The sequence below is a fragment of the Manihot esculenta genome, chromosome 15 (assembly GCF_001659605.2).
Source record: "Manihot esculenta cultivar AM560-2 chromosome 15, M.esculenta_v8, whole genome shotgun sequence".
Lineage (NCBI taxonomy): Eukaryota > Viridiplantae > Streptophyta > Magnoliopsida > Malpighiales > Euphorbiaceae > Manihot > Manihot esculenta.
The window spans coordinates 11,279,133-11,296,274 of NC_035175.2; the positions used below are offsets into that span (position 1 = coordinate 11,279,133).

Here is a 17,142-nt window from a genome sequence, read left to right on the forward strand (position 1 = left end):
AAAATATTTCTTTTTCTTTTTATTAGATAAAAATTTGAGAAAATAATTAAATGAAAAATAAAGTGAACTTTAGAAAACAATAGGATGAGTATCCGAAGGATTGATAAGAAAACAAGTCCATAATGAGCTAGTTGTGGACCGTCTTGGATTGGGCCAATTCAACCCACTTCTGTGGATAGCTAGTTGTGGCCGTCCAAGCAGTCTGATTAATTGTGAATAAAATTTCAGGAATGATCAATTAAGAAAAAATACGAGAGAATCAATGTGCTCATATGTACATTTCAGAAAGTTATACAACAATAGTAATAAAGAGCTATATTCCTGAAACATTGCTTAATTTCGGAGAAACTCTTGAACGTACTCATTGCTTAATTTGCTGTTAGGAACTGATCAACAAAGCAAAAATGAAAAAAGAAAAAAAAAAATTGCAATTTAGATACAGGAGAGCTCTTAAAAACTTAGCATAAAAATCATGGACAACCTCATCTTCTTACACTTTCTTCAACCGCTGTTGCTGCTTCCATTGGCTGATCCAGGCATCAGCTCTCTTAACATGGCCACCACTTGCAACATGTTTGGCCTTTTTGAAGGGAAATCATCAACACATTGCAATGTGATCTCCAAGTACCTAACCATTTCTTTAACTTCTTCTGCTTCAGCTTCATCAGTTACTTTAGTGACAGAGAGCAATTCTGGGTCTATCACTTCCATTTGTTTCCCTTCACTTACCTTCATTTTCACCCAACCCACTAAGTTTGTGTCTCCAAAATCATCCTTATCTGTTGGGCGCTTTCCTGTCAGGAGTTCCAACAGAACAACCCCAAATGAATACACATCTCCTTTTGCAGTGCACCTGAAGCTTTGGTAGTACTCCGGGGGGACATAGCCAGGTGTTCCAGCCAGTGTGCTTACGCTGAGGTGAGTGTCGAGTGCGTTTATGAGCCTTGCCATTCCAAAATCTGAAACTCTTGCTTCCAATTCATGGTCCAGGAGCACATTGCTTGATTTCATGTCTCGGTGAATGATGTGTGGGATGCAATTGTGGTGTAGAAAACAGAGTCCCTTGGCTGCGCCTCTTGCAATCTTTTTCCTTTCATCCCAAGTTAGAATTCGCCTGTCTCTCGTCCTCACTTTTCCATGGAGCATTTCATCTAGGCTTCCAAATTCCATGAACTCATATACGAGTAGTCTCTCTTCACCAATCTTGCAGTAGCCCAGCAGAGGGACAAGGTTCTTATGCTTTATCTTCCCTAGAGTTTCCATTTCAGCCATGAATTCTCGATCACCCTGGCAGCTTAATCTTATGAGCTTCTTGATTGCAACACTTGAGCCATCCTTCAATGTGGCTTTGAACACCTCTCCGAACCCACCACAGCCAATAAGACTTGCTTGAGAGAAGCCATTTGTAGCCTCAATGAGTTGGGAGAACTTGAGCTTCCTTAGCTGTCTCTGGAAAGTAGCTACGTTGATGCTCAGTGGCTCCTTCTCTTTATCAATCTTCCATGTTGTGGCTGCATGGGATGCCTGCAAGCTATTAAGCATCTTCACTTCCTCTGCTTCCTTGTGCTTCACTCGCATTGCTACAGCCCACACAATTAAAATGCATAGAGATGCGACGGAAATAAGGATTCCTAAAACAATGCTATTAGCCCCTGATGCGGCTGATTTCTTCCGGCCTCCTCTGTCACCATCCGTTGTCGGACTTGATGTTGCTTGGCCATTCCCGCCGTGGCAATCCGGCAATGGAACCCCACAAAGTCCGGGATTGTGTGAATACTGTGAAGCAGGAAGTGTACTTAGTTGCCCTCTCTGTGGAATTTCCCCTGTTAAATCATTATAGGACAGATCAATTTGCACCAAGAAAGACAAGTTGGAAAATGAATCAGGAATTTGGCCTTGTAATCTGTTATGTGATGCATCAAAAACTCCCAAATTCTTGAGCTGACCAAGCGATGGAGGAATCTCTCCTGATAGCTGGTTGTGAGCTAACACAAGAACCTGCAAAGCTATCATTTCCCCCATTTCATCTGGGATCTTCCCTCGAAGCTGGTTGTTTGAAAGATCCAGATACTCCAGTGTTTGGTATTGTGTAAAAAGGCTCAGGACTGGCCCTGTATACAATCTTGTGAAATCACAAGTCTTCAGTGTTGGGACCAGCATAAATCTTTCTGGTCTGATACCAGCAAATTCCAATAAACCTCCAACTCCTTCACATGAATTACCCACATTTCTTACAAACACCAAAGTGTTCCCGGACGGAATTACTCCTGGTGTTTTCGCTCCAGGCTGCCGGCCAAGTCTAGGCGGAATTTCACCAGTAAGCCTATTGCTGCCCAGGTCTAACCAAACCAAGCTGTTGCAGTTTCCAAGCTCATTTGGTATCTCTCCACTCAAGGTGTTATTTCCAAGCTGAAGAACAGCTAACCGTGACAAAAGGCCAAATTCCTTTGGGATTTTTCCTGAGATCCTATTGCTTGTGAGAGATATCCACTCAAGATTGCTGCAACTGAATAATTCAACAGGAATTTCACCAGTAAGGTGATTGTTATTGAGAATGAGATCTTTGAGGTTTGTGCATTTCCCCAATTCTGGTGGAATTCTCCCTTCTAAGCCATTATACCAAGCTATAAGCTGCTCAAGATTCTCAAGCTTCCCAAGCTCATGAGGGATGGAACCGTTGAGGAAGTTTATACTAAAATCAAGAGTCTTTAGCTTGGAACATTGTGATAATTGAGCAGGGATTTGTCCGGTTATGAGATTATCTGGCATTCTGAGCTCCTCAAGAGAAGCTGCACCTGGACATATGTCTGGCGGGATAGAACCAGAAAATCTATTGGAACTAAAATCCACAATTCTTAAATTTTTGCAGTATGAAATGGAAGCAGGAAATGATCCAGAAATGAGGTTGAAACTCAGCAGCAACACCTCTAATGAATTAAGATTTTGAAGGACAGTATCTGGAAAAGGACCTGAGATATTATTGTTGGACAAATCAAGAAGTTGCAGAAAAGAACAAGAAGAGAAAGTTCCAGGTATAGATCCTGAAATGTTGTTGAAAGAAAGCTTAAGTTCCAGAAGTGAACCACACGCATTTGCCAACTCAGAAGGGATCCAACCTGTGAGATGGTTATGGGAGATATCCAATCTCTGTAAGCTGCTGAGTTCACCAAAAGATCTTGGGATCTCTCCTGTAAGCATATTGGTGGACAAATTCAATGTCTTTAGATTTGTACAATTTGCAAGTGATGCAGGAATGTAATCCATTAAATGGTTTCCAGATAGATCAAGTTGCGACAAGGAGTTGCAAGAGTTGTCAATTTTCAGACCCGAAATCGACCCTGTAAAATTGTTGTAGGAAAGGTCAAGGTTCTGTAGTTTATCAGAGTTGGACAAGAGATCATCGGGTAAAAAACCTGTTAAATTATTATGAGAAAGATTCACGTAAACTAGATTCGGGTTCTGCGAGAAAAAATTCTGGGGAACCACACCTACAAGTCCAGCAGAAGATAACTCTAGATATTGCAGGGCATATGGGAGATGAAGCAGAGAAGTTGAATTTACAGTAAACAGATTTGAAGATAATTTTAAGGAAGATAACATATCAAGAGAAGTTAAAGGATCAAAAGATATAAACCCGACAAGATTACTCCCAGAAAGATCAAGCTGAGTGACTCTTCCAAGAGAGCAAGTGACTCCATACCAGGCACATGGACTCCTATTAAGCTGCCAACCAGACAAAACTCCATTTGGGTCCTTTTGGATCAGCTTCTTGAACAAAAATAAGCCAGCAGCATCGGTCTTAATCGAAGTACCAACGCCTTGCTCGGCTGTAGAAACCGAAGCCAATACAGCAAAGAGAAGAAGTGAAAGTAAAAGATGATGGAAATGCTGAACTGGTCTGCTCTCCATTGAAGAAAGAAGATGGAAGCAATAGAGAGAACTGAGAGGAGAAAGAGATAGTGGTGAATATGATGAGAATTTGGTGATGTTGCAAAGATTACAAAGAGAAGAAGAGCTTTTTCAAAAGGAATTTCTTCTTCTTTTTTTTTATATCTATTACGAAGGACAGCAGGAGGGAAAGTGGGGATAATTAACAGGAGAAGAGAATATGGAATTTTCACTGCCCAAGCAAGTAATTGATTTTTAACCATTGAATTTCATATTATGTCGGAGTGAAAAAGCTTCTGAACTACTGATAATATTTTTTATATTTTAGAATATTACACAAGACAGAGAGAGAGAGGGGAGAATGGGAATTTGATAATTGGTCAAAAGGGTGAGGTGGCAAAAAACAGAACACAAGTGTTTGATCCGAGAGTCAGTGAAGCGTGAGAGAATGTTTGCTGGTAGATACAGTGTTGTGTAGGTGACTTTACATTTCAGAATTCAGATAACCATCTGGACCATAATCATTGCCTCTTCTTTATTTAATATTTTTTCTCCACTTCTTTTTATTCGATGGAGGCTGTGTATAGATTTTGATATAAAATATATTCATTAATTATAATAAATCTTACATAAATTCAATCAGAATCATTGACAAATTGAATATATACATATATATATTTAATCTGGAGATTAAATAAAATATTTTATCGTTTCTCTATTCCTAGTCAAGAAATCTTAGAGGACGATTTTTTTAATGGAGCAATCGATATAGTTAATAAATTTTATCTGATTGTTTGGTTGATTTAATTTGATTTAATCTTATTTAATTTAGATTAATTTGATTTATTTATTTGAGTCTTTAAATTTTTTAAAAATTTTCTTATATTGTCTTATAAACCTTATTAAATATTATGAACAAAGTATTGATAAAAAAAAAAACTTTCATTTTTTTTTTATGTTTAAATAGGTGGAAGAAAAAATGAATGGAGGAAAATAAAAATAAGAAAGCAATGTTTAGGAAAGCAAGCAAACTTTTATTAATGTGTTTTTTTAAGAAAATATTGAAAGGAAAGCTGTTTTATATAGAAATTATAATTTTAACACTAAATAAAAAAGGAAATATAGCAAATATGGAGATAAATCTGTAATTTTAAAATTATTTTCCTCTTATTTTTCTTTAATTTAAAGAGAAAATAGAAGTGAATTAAAATTTATTTTCCTTTTAATATTTTCTCTTCAATAGATCGAAATGAAATTTTAAATTTATAAATTCATCGATATTAAATTGTTATATTTTTTAAAATTTATATGATATATTAAAATTTGGTCTTATTTTACAACAAGAAAAAAATTTTCAATTTGATAAGTATATCTTTCTAAGGAAAAAAATACACAACAAAACTTTGTACTAACTCCAACTAATATATAAATTCATATTTATTAAACGTTGGTTATTTCATAAAATGCATTTTTTATAAAAATATTTTTTCACATATCTTACATTTGAAATACTTTAAAAAATTAATTAATAGAAGACTTTCTAATAAAATTAGTTTATTTCTTTAAAAAAAAGTGTTTCTTTAAGTAAACAGAAGTTTTTTTTTTAATTTAAAATGTTTTATTAGCACTGTTATATATAAATTCAATAGATTCTTTATCTTTAATATTACCACTAAATAATAGAAAATAAATTATATTTTTAAAAAAAATATCGCTGAAAATATTTGTTTTTATTCCTATCCATATAAAAAAAAAAAAATCCACCTCTCTATTTCAATCATGAGTTAGCATATTATACCACACTTGAGTAATATTTAAGTAAATTATTTTCTCTTATTGGACCAATCCCTAGTTTTTTTTATATATAAAAAAATTCCAATTGGAGTATAACATAATTTACATCTAGACTTCCACTTACCAAAACCTCGTCTGCAGGCAATAATGACTCTAGCTAACTGATGTTGGGATTTTCTTTTATTTTTTAATATTCTCAATATTTCCCTCTAATTAACTAGGTTTCAACACCTTTGAAGAAAAAAAAAAGTTTTATGCAGTATCAAGTTTTATAATTTATGAAAAATCAAATTTCTTTTTTTACATCCTTAAGAATACAAGTCAAATATATGTTTTTTTTAAAGCAAATTTTAAAGATATATATTCTGATTAACTTTGTAGCCTAAAGCCTAAGGTAAAAGCAATAAATCTGGAGATTAACAACACTAATAAAAGGGTCAATATCAATCAATCATATAGTTGTTGAGACATTTATCTTAATTTTAGGGTAAGTGAGAGTCCCAGCAGGCCGACGATCATTATTATCTGTGAGTGCACAGTCCAACTTCACCACCAAAAGTTTTTTTTTTTTTTTTTAAAGTAAAGGAAAAAGGCAATCACAAATTTCTTCAACTCCTTCCTCCAGCTTAATTTCTTTCTTTCTTTCTCTGCACTGCAAACTAAGAGAATCACAGGCACACCCAAGACCAAGTAGCTAGAACTAGAAGAGACCTGAGCTTCATTATTTGTCATGATTATTTAGGATTGCATTTTTTGACCGTTAGCAAAAGTTTTGTCATTATTAGGTTTATTATTAGTGCTCAATTTCATAATTACCATTGATGGGTCCATGAGAGAGAGATGGCCATTTTGCTCTTTAGAGGATAAGCTTTTCTTTTCTTTTCTTTTCTTTTCTTTTCTTTTTTTTTCAAGAGATCAATATGATACCCTTTTATACATACCCATTTCGAAATGCTTATGATATCTCTTTTTTAATTACTTCCACTCCTTACTAAAACTTTTTATTTCATATAATATAATTTGCAAATTCATTCCTTTCAAAAAACTAAAAAACGCCATAAATGAAACTTTATAGAGTTCATTTTTTTTATTGTGGAGTTAACCATTTTACCTAGCTTGCCTTTTGATCATAGAAAGAAGCAAGCTTGTTTCCCTTGCCTAATGCACACGCATGGGCTCAATTCAAATCAATTTAGTTCGAACGTCTAATCCTTTGATGATTTACTGTTAATCCTCACACGTAAAATTATTCTAATCATCGAGTACTTGGGCTGCCACACTTCATGAAAATTTTAACCTAACTAGCTTAATAATATGCAAGAAAAATAAATTATTTCAAAGTTTGAACTGCGTGCTCATAAACATATTATTCAGCTGGTCCTACCAAGATTTTCTTATAGAAAGCCCAATATCTTGATGATATAAACTAGGCAAAAGTGGCTAAAAGTTGACTACTAGATGTAAGCATTTTAAGCTATTGTAAATGTGTGCATGAATACTAAAAATTAGAGAACTGCTAAACAGTCAAAAGGGCTAGCTACCGATTAGAATTGATATTGGATCGTGGAATAATATTTCCATAATTTAGGGTTTTGTTTTAGGTTTCTTTTACAGAAATGGGGCGTGACTTTTAATGCTGAAAAGGTTGTAAATAGCATAGAAGAGGCGAGAACTAGGAAGACCAGATTGTCGTTCATGGCACGCCAAAGGGGACCCGACACTTTTACATCACTTCCCACTAATGAGATTTTTATGCAGAATCCAAATGATTGGTAGTCACCTCAAAACATGCATTCCCTTTCCTCTCTCTCTCCCCCTCTATGCCAACTCCAATTCCTCTCCTGTGTGTGAAGATTCGCACAGAAATCAAATTAATGTGAGTTATTTCAAGAAATGAAAGTATTCACAGCTTGGCGTTCATTGACCTTTTCTTGCTGGAGTAGATTTGCCATGCATGGACGTGTGGTTGAATTTTGTGGGTTTACTAGCTTCAAGTTAAACCGTCACATTAAAATAAATCCCTTATGAGCTTGGTTTATCTGAAGAATTGTGACTTTACTTGCATCTTTCGTCCATAACGATATTTTAAGATTTAAATATCGATATTTTAACTGTAATTATAAAATTATTATTTAATATATTAAGATAATAGTTTGAAAATAATTTAAAATTATTATAATTTTTATTTACTACAGATGAATTCATATTTTAAGATTGATGTGGTTTGAAATTGGAAAATCTCCAATTCGAGCTATTATTTTGAAACCTTTTTTTCAAAATTATTTTGTAACTTTGAAATATAATTGTTGTAAAAAAAAAAAAAAAGGCAGAGGGTTGCGTTGCTCAAAAGCCCATCTCAGGCAACCCTGATTCAATTACAGAATCTCAGAAAGCAGCTCATAATAATCTTTCTGGGCTTTTGGTTTGTGTATGTAGAGTTAGCCATTTGTTCTTTCCCTTCCTGGATTGGGCCATCTGCTCTTAACACTCTGGAGAAAATTTTACCTAAGACTTTTAAAAGTCCGTAAATTTTAAAAAATCTATTTGTTTCATTTTAAAATAATAAATTTAAAAACAGTATTTTTTAATACAATAAATTTTTTTATTATTTCCATAGATTAATTTTTTTTGATATAAAACTATTTTCTTATTATAAATATGTTTTATTTTATGTTGGATAATCATTAGGAAAACAATATAATGATTGAGAAAATGATATTTCAAAAATATGATGAAAGCATGAAAGAAAAAAAAAAAGAAAAAAGTATATAAAATGAGAGAAAATATAAAAATAGCAAACGATAAAAAAAAAGTGAGAAAATAGATGAAATGGAAAAAAAAAAGAAAATAAAAGTGATAGAAAAAGGAAGAAAATAATATAAAAGAAAAAAAGAAAAATAACAGAAATAATGAAAAATACAAATCAGATTACAGAAACGGGAAAACCTAAGATATAGAAGAATTCAGTAAATTTAGATTTTTATACATGATGTTAACGGAAAATTAAAATAATTTTAAATATATATAAAATATAATATTATTTTTAAAAATTTTAAAAATTGAAATACATAATATTTGTGTTATAGATTTTCTAAATTTATATAAAAAAATATATATTTATGTAAATTAATTATTTTATCAAAATTACTAAATTAATAAAAATAATATATGAGTTTTTTAAAAAAATAAAAAATATTAACATTTTAAAATATAAAATAATAATGGCTTTTCATAAATAATAGAATAAAATATTATTTTTATTTAATAATAATGTTATTTATAGGTAAATTTTAATATATTAACTCAATAACACTCACAAACATAATTCGGTGGAAAGTATATCTAGTAAATCTGATATCTCAAGTTTTACTCCACCGATCCTCAATTCCCATTTTAAAAAAAATATTAACTCATATAAAAATATTAACTCATATAAAAATATTCTTATATATTTGAAACTTTAATTTTCATTAATTTTGTATATTTTTCACAAAATAATTACTTTGAAAATAGGTATTATTTTATATAAATTTATAATAAAAATGTAATATCTGTAAAATTTTATTTTATTTTTATAATAAAATAAATCTACTTTAGTTTAGACTTTAATTGATTTTTTTTCTTATTCTCAGAAAATCAAAATTATTTTTTTAATAGAAAGGAAGTAAATTATTAATTTTTAAATCAATTAAGTTACTTTTAATAAAATTCACATTTTAAAAAATAATTGATTTTATGGATTTGTTAATGATAATTTGTTAAAATGGGTGATGATATGTTTGAGTGTGGATATTGAATTACAGGTTTTTGTTTGATTGAGTACTTGAACTTTTATTTTTATGTTTTAGATTTTATTTAATAACAAATAAGAAATAATTTTAAAATTAGAGAAAAGTAATATTTTTATTATAAAATATATTATTTTATTAAGATATGGAACATTTGGACTTACTAAGAAAGATTTAGGGTTAATTTGTTCAAGAAAATTTTAAATCTTTTGAATAAGTACCAATTATTTCATGCGATATCTTTACAAATCCTCCCAATTGTTAGTACATGTACTATTAGATATTCTTTGATTTGAGAGGTGGGAAATAATATTTATTTATTTATATAACACTAATTTATACCTCTTATTTAAAATAAAATTTTATAAAAATTTAATTTAATTTTTGTATTTAAAATAAAAGAATTTATTTTGATAAATTATAAAATTTTTATTTTATAAAATAATATAAATTCTTTTATTCAAAAAATAAATCGAAAAATCTAAGGTAACAAGCAAAGCACAGGGAAGTCATTGAGCTGTCTTGTCCATGATTATTTAGGTGATGTGTATCCAAAAATAAGTACTGAATTATTGTTGGAGTTTTCTGCTATTTAAAGAACAAACGTCAGCATTGCTTTTTAGTCTGTCGGTTGAAGCATTATTCTAAGTGGGAGTAATAAGAATTTGCTTCAAATTAAAAATAATTTATCAAATCCATTTAAAAGTTTAATTTTGATTTAGACTTGGATTTATTGAATATTTGATGAAAATTTTATATTTAATTATAATAATAATTTAAATTTTTAAATAAAATTACTATTTCATTTTTATAATAAAAAAATTTCACTATTTAATTTTTTAATTTAAAAAATATTAAATTTTTTTAATATTTTAAAAAATATATTGGTGAATTTTTTATTAATTTTAACTATTAAATATTATATTAAATATTATAAAAAATCTGAAATATTTTTTATATAGAAAAATTAATTAATAAATGTTTTAAAATTTTAAGAGATTAATTAATAAATATTTTAAAATTATAAAAATTAAATAATAAAATTAATTGAATGACTAAATAATAAATTTTTTAAAATATTAAAAGTATTTTAATATATTTTTAAAATTAAAGAATTAATTAATGAGTTTTTACCTAACATAAAAACTTAGTATTTTTAATTTTTAATTGAATAACAAGATATCAATTTTTAAATTTATTAGGATTATTATCAATTTTTAAGATAATTTATTGTCTTTCCTTATCAGCAAGTACAAGCCATACACCAAAACAACATTGTTCTTCTTATGCCATTTTCTTCTTCTCCTCTTTTCTCTCTGCTGCTCCCATGGTTTCTCCCCATCCTGCATGGATCCTTCTTCGTCTTCTCCTCTTATTTGCTTCTTTGTCTTCATTACAACTCAACAAGCAAAACACTGTCACCGCTGCCAAAAGGCAGCCGCCCAAACCATAAAAACACTCTTGGCCTCTTCTTTTCTTGGCTCTCTCTGTTCTTTTTTCTGTCTTGTTTTTTTGTAAGGTTAATTAAGAGGCTACTATTTTACATATTATCATTTACCCTACTTTTGCGGATTAATAATTAAGTGAACGCGTGGAAACAAGACGGAGGTGGGGCAGGATCATTTGTGAGTGGGGCTTGGCTGACTCATTTTCATTGATGCTTGAATTTGAGTGGCACTTCAACTTTATATCAACTAGAAAGTTAACTCAGTTAAGAAAACAAAAATTTGAGACAAAGGCATCCACATAGCATCCTTATCTACCTTTAAAAAAATCTACAAACAAAAATATGAGAAAAAGGCATCCACGTAACATTCTTATCAACTTTTAAAAAAATTTACAATTTAATACTTATATTATAAAAAAATTTATTAATTATTCTCTTAACTTTAAAAATATATTATAACATTTTAAAATTTTTTAAAAATTTATTTATTAAATATTTTACTATTCTTAACATTTTAAAAATTTATTAACTAATTTTATTTATTAAATATTTTACTATTTAATTGAAATGATAATTATAAATACCACATCAGTAAAATTAAGAATTAAAATTGAGTTTATTTATATTATTATCGATTCATTTATGACACGTAGTACTTATATTGTGTTATGTATTGATTTGCTAATCTAATTTAATACGTTTACGACACATTGTGTTACATATGGAACTATAATCCATCAAATCATTTTAATCCACTGACTTACAGTTATATTATTAAAAAATATATTATCTAATATAAATATTAATTTTTTATATTTTATTTATTAAAAATTATTTAATATCTGTATTTATATAATATTATAATATTTTATAATTTTTTAAAATATTAATTTGTTAAATATTAAAATCTCATTTTTAACAACTTGTAATTTAATATATTATTAAATTTATGAATATGAAAAATAAATATGTATTAATATAGTATTTTAAAATATTAAATAATATTGAATCGTGATAATAGAGTTATTGTGTCAAACATGATAATAAATTTATTCGTATCATATTAAATTGGATAAATTGTATCGTATCATATTAACTCAATACGATTAAATTTTTATATAAAATATTTAATAAGAGAGCTATATTAATATTTAAATTTTTAACATAATTTATTAATCGCATTATGTATTTGTATCGCTTTCTATTGTATTTATATTAAATTCATGTCAATACAAATATGAGGGATAAATTTAAATTATCATTCATATTATTTAATAATTATAATTTTTAAAAATATTATTATTTATTTTTTAATTTTATAAAAAATCTATTACTTAGTCACTATCTAAGATGCAGAAGGCATGACCCCCACCCTTCTAAAAATCGGCAACTGGAAGGCATCGACCCCCACCCCTCTTAAAATCCCTCATATATGAATGTGTATATTTACTTTATCTTTTAATAATATAAAATAATGTAAATTATTTGATTTTTTTTGTCATTCTATATTTAATAAGTTTTATAATATTTATATTTATCTAATTATACTTTAAGTTACTATAGTAGTTTTAAAATATATAAGATTAATTCTTTTAAAATATATAAGCAATGAGTGTAATTAATTTATTTTTAAAATTAATTTTATATATAACATTAGTTTTAAAAATTTTATTTCATGAATTTCATTTTTTTTAGTTATTCAAATGATCAACTATATATATATATAATCAAGTCATTTTATAATTTATTTTTCAATACATTAAAATATTAAAATATTATTTATAAATTAGGAGTATTTTTATATATGTGCTACTTACAAAAATTTAAATATAAATATTTTGATGTAAATCTCAAATTTTTATATATTATTAAAATATTTTGGGCAAAATTTTATAAATAAACTAGTTAAGTTTAAAAAAATAAATTATTTTTAAATATAAATTAATTTTATATTTTAATTTAAATATTTAAATTTAAATTTATATTATTTAAATATTTCAATATTCACGCGACTTTACTATTCATAAATAGTAATTTATCTATTACTTTTTACTGTAGATAAATAGTTTATCTGCCGCATTCTTTTACTGTTTTTATTTTTAACTGTTCATAAATAGTAATATATCTGCCACCGAATTTTACTGTATCTTTATTTTAGTCTGAAAATGAAGATAAAGAGGTGTTCCGTATTTTCTTTCCCTTTCATTTTTCTTTTTTTTATTTTTTTTTACTTTATCAATTTTACTTTTAATTTTTATTACTGAAAATATTTCATAGCAGCCATCTTTATTGCTGGCACAGTAGAAAAACGTTAAATTTTTATTGGAGGATGACGAAGTTTAATTTAAATATTTAAATATTTATATTTTATATTTTAATTTAAATATTTAAATTTTAATTTATATTATTTAAATATTTAAATATATTATTTAAATATTTATATTTTATATTTTATATTTTAATTTAAATATTTAAATTTTTTAAAAAAATATTTAATATTTATATTTAAATATAATTTTAATAAATTTTTAAAATTAAAATATAAAAATTTAAGTAGCGTAACATATATAATTTTTTAATATTTTTAAATATAAATTAATTTTATATACAAGAATAATATTTATTTATAACTATAATTAATTAATATATTTAATTTTTAAAATAATAATAATTTAAAGATTAATTTTATTTTATAATAATAATTATAAAAACTTTATAATAAATATATTATTTTTAATTATCTTATATATATATATATATATTTACTAATAAAATATAATTTATAATTATTGAAATTGTGTGTGCATAATTAAATTGGATTGGCTTTCAAATTTTAATTTTAAAAATTAACTAAAATAATAGTCAAAGTGCAAATGCTAAATAAACTAATTCAAAATTTAAATATTTAAACTCAAATATAAAATGACAAAAATGTTCTGACTGTTTCAGTACGTCTTATTATGATTGATCATCGATCACGTGCGTACTTTATGACCGGCTCTAATGCACGTCATTCTTTTGTTCACACTGATATTTAAAAGCGGTTATTATTTATTGATATTTAGCGGTTGACAATAATTAATTGTATTTTTTTACATTTTTTTATTTGTTATAAATTTATAAATTTAGTACTTAATAGTTAAATTTTCACTATTGTTATCACTTTTTTTTATCATTTATTTAATTTTATGTGTTATTTTCATTTAACTGTTAATTCAATGATTGGGAGTTCCTTGAGATCAAAACAAAGAGGCCTGAAGATTAAAACAAAGGGAGAATACATTTATTTTGCCACTAATTGGGAGTTCCTTGAGATACAATACATAATTAAACATTAAAGATAATTCCCAATAATTATTATCTGGCTAAACATTAACTGAAGATAAATCAATCTCTTCATCCCAAAGCTCTTCAGTAGTTTTGTAAGGACCATCGTCGGAGATGAATTCGAGAGCTGGAAATCCTTTGCGCTGGGGAAGTTCATTGATCTTCTGTAAATCATCTTCACTTAGTTCCAAATCAAATATGCTAAAATTTTCTTTCATCCTCTCCTTGTTGAAGCTCTTCACTAGCACACTTACTCCTTGCTCATAAGCCCATGTCAAGCACACCTTCATATTCAATAATTAGCTAGCGACAGTTTGCTAATTAGTTTTTTTTTTTTTTTTAATTAAAAGTATAAAAGATTTTGTACCTGGGCTGTAGTTTTTCCTTTAGCCTCAGCAATCTCTTTGAGCACCTTACAGTCCAAGACTAGGTTTGTACCCCATAGGGTTCCTGTGGCTCCTAGGGGAGAGTAAGCACTGATATGGATACCCTTTTGCTCGCAGAAGTCTCTCAGCTTCTTTTGCTGCCAAAGTGGGTTCATCTCCACCTTCGCCAACAAAATCATCCATTAATATATTCTTAGTCAAATAACCACAGCAATCAAGAACATAAAGAAACTCACTGACTTGATTAACAGCAGGTGGAATCTTTGCAGTAGCTAACAGTGTCTCAAGCTTCTTGCACGAGAAGTTGCTGACTCCAATGGATTTTGTGAGGCCAAGCTTTAGACACTCTTCCATACCTTCCCATACAGATTTGACATCAAATGGAACAAGGTCTTTTTTCTTGACAGGCAGCTCATATTCGTCTGACTTCAAGCTCACAGGAAAGTGAATCAGGTACAGGTCGAGGTAATCCAAACTAAGATTCCTGCATAAAAATCAAAAACCTTAGTAGCACATATAACATAAACTTGATATTTCTAAAAGAAGAAGGAGGAGGAGGAGGAAGAATTGCTGGACTGGTGATAATTACTTGAGCGTTTTACGTAATGCAGGGAGGACAGAGTCATGATGAGAGTCACAGCACCAAAGCTTGGAAGTGATGAAGAGCTCATCCCTGGACTTTACAAGGCCAAGCTGCAAGGCATCTGATATTGCTTCGCCGAGGGGTTGCTCAGATTGGTAAAGAGCAGCAGAATCAAAGTGGCGATAGCCCAGTTTTATCGCATGGAGAATGGAGTCTTTCATGGTCTCAGATGAAGCACCAAAAGGGTACTCAGCTGTTCCATAACCTAAAAGAGGAATGGTTTTGCCACTTGAAAGAAGGACGGATCGTGGAATGCTCTCCATTTTCTCTTAGCCTTAAGCTACTCTCTTTTTTTTTTTTTTTTTTCCGAATAACTAAAGCTTCTCTCCTGCGAGTTTCTTTTCTCTGCATGTCCATTTATATTCACGATGCAATCATTGTACGTGCGAATTTTCTTCTTGTTACACAGTGGAGCAGGGCTGGACCTAAAAAATATCTCAATAATTATATATAATTTTAATCCCACACTTAAAAATAAAATTTTACCCGTTACTTTTAAAATTTATATTGTGAAAAGATATTATTTTTATTATTGTTTTTATTTAAAAATAAAATTTTATTCTATTACTCCTAAAATTTTATCATGAATAGACATAATTTTTAACATTATACTATCTTAAAAATAAAATTTTACTCTCGTTTATTAAACTATTAATTATTATAATCTAATACTAATATTTATTTTTTTATTGGATTTGATAAATTAATAGTTATTTTATACCCTTTAAACTCGTATATTGAATAAATTATCTCCTCCTCTAAAATTAAATCTTAGAATTTGCCTTATGATAAATTAATTTAATTATAATTTAAAAAATAAATATTGTTGGCATCATGAATTTTTGGAGAATGGTTTCTTGTTATACCCATCTCGATGAGATTGGTAGTAGGGGCTACCATTGTCTCGTGCCCCTAGCTCTACTAGTAGTTGGCTCCTTCAGCCTCTCTATCTTTTGATCTATATTATACTATCTTCTCTCATTGGCCTTTTCTCTAGGTGGTAGTTTCTCTCCAACTCTTCATTTTCTGACTTTTCTGCCGACTCAGAAGAATAACTTTCAGCTCCATCGTGACCTTTTTGACCTTTCTGCTGACTTAGAACGATAGAGCTGAAAGCTATTCTTCTGAGTCAGCAGAAAGGTCAGAAAGTAAAGAGTTCGAGAGAAACTATGACATGGAGAAAAGGCCAAGGAGAGAAGAGGTAGATGTAGATCAAAAGCTGGAGAGGTTGAAGGAGCAACTACTAGCAGAGCTAGGGGCACGAGACAATAGCAACCCCTGTTACCAATCTCATCTCTATTCGTGAGATGGGTATAACAAGAAACCATCCCAAAAAATTCATGATGCCAACAATAGCCGCGTGTGATGGCATGGAGAACCCTTGGGAACACGTCCTGAACTATAAGACGTTCATGGAGATGGAATTCAAAAAGATCAACTTGAAATAGATACTGCTCCCATTGAAGATGATTGAATCGGACGATGAGGATGTCAATCATGTGCAACCACCAGTCTCTGTAACTTCTCCAATCCCACAAAGGAGATCTGAAAGAGTCAGACAATCCTCTACTAGTGTTAGTTGGCTACGCGAATGCAGATATGGACGATGATGTTGACTCGAGAAAGTCTACATCAGAATATTTGCTTACATTTGCAGGGGAGCTGTGTCATGGCAATCAAGATTACAAAAGTGTATTGCTCTTTCCACTACTGAAGTAGAATTTATTGCAGCAAGTAAAGCATGTAAAGAGTTGCTATGGATAAAAAGTTTTTAAATGAACTTGGACTCTAGCAGAAAAAATATCAATTATTTTATAATAGTTTTAGTGTTATTCACATCGGGAAGAATGCCTCCTTTCATTCAAAATC

The 17,142-nt window shown here is 29.0% G+C and overlaps 2 protein-coding genes across 2 annotated transcripts; both read right to left on the reverse strand.

Moving 5' to 3' along the window:
* Positions 1–238: 238 nt before the first annotated feature.
* Positions 239–4,112, reverse strand: LOC110600881 (serine/threonine-protein kinase BRI1-like 2). The gene has a single exon (XM_021737791.2). The coding sequence runs from the start codon at positions 3,907–3,909 to the stop codon at positions 502–504; it is 3,408 nt and encodes a 1,135-aa protein (XP_021593483.1). The 5' UTR covers positions 3,910–4,112; the 3' UTR covers positions 239–501.
* A 10,066-nt stretch (positions 4,113–14,178) lies between these two features.
* Positions 14,179–15,623, reverse strand: LOC110601062 (non-functional NADPH-dependent codeinone reductase 2). The gene is made up of 4 exons (XM_021738057.2): positions 15,220–15,623; positions 14,871–15,114; positions 14,612–14,791; positions 14,179–14,528 (listed from the first exon to the last, which is right to left on the reverse strand). Exons 1-4 carry the CDS (start codon positions 15,534–15,536, stop codon positions 14,283–14,285), a joined length of 987 nt encoding a protein of 328 aa, XP_021593749.1. The 5' UTR covers positions 15,537–15,623; the 3' UTR covers positions 14,179–14,282.
* Positions 15,624–17,142: the final 1,519 nt, after the last annotated feature.

Bases quoted from the DNA above. Each gene is read 5' to 3' on its own strand.
- LOC110601062 (XM_021738057.2), bottom strand. From the start codon at position 15,536: ATGGAGAGCATTCCACGATCCGTCCTTCTTTCAAGTGGCAAAACCATT. The intron at 14,792-14,870 runs GTCAGTGAGTTT...TTGTTGGCGAAG, and splicing joins TTCCACCTGCTGTTAATCAA to GTGGAGATGAACCCACTTTG. The intron at 14,529-14,611 runs GTACAAAATCTT...TTGAATATGAAG, and splicing joins AAGGAAAAACTACAGCCCAG to GTGTGCTTGACATGGGCTTA.
- LOC110600881 (XM_021737791.2), bottom strand. From the start codon at position 3,909: ATGGAGAGCAGACCAGTTCAGCATTTCCATCATCTTTTACTTTCACTT.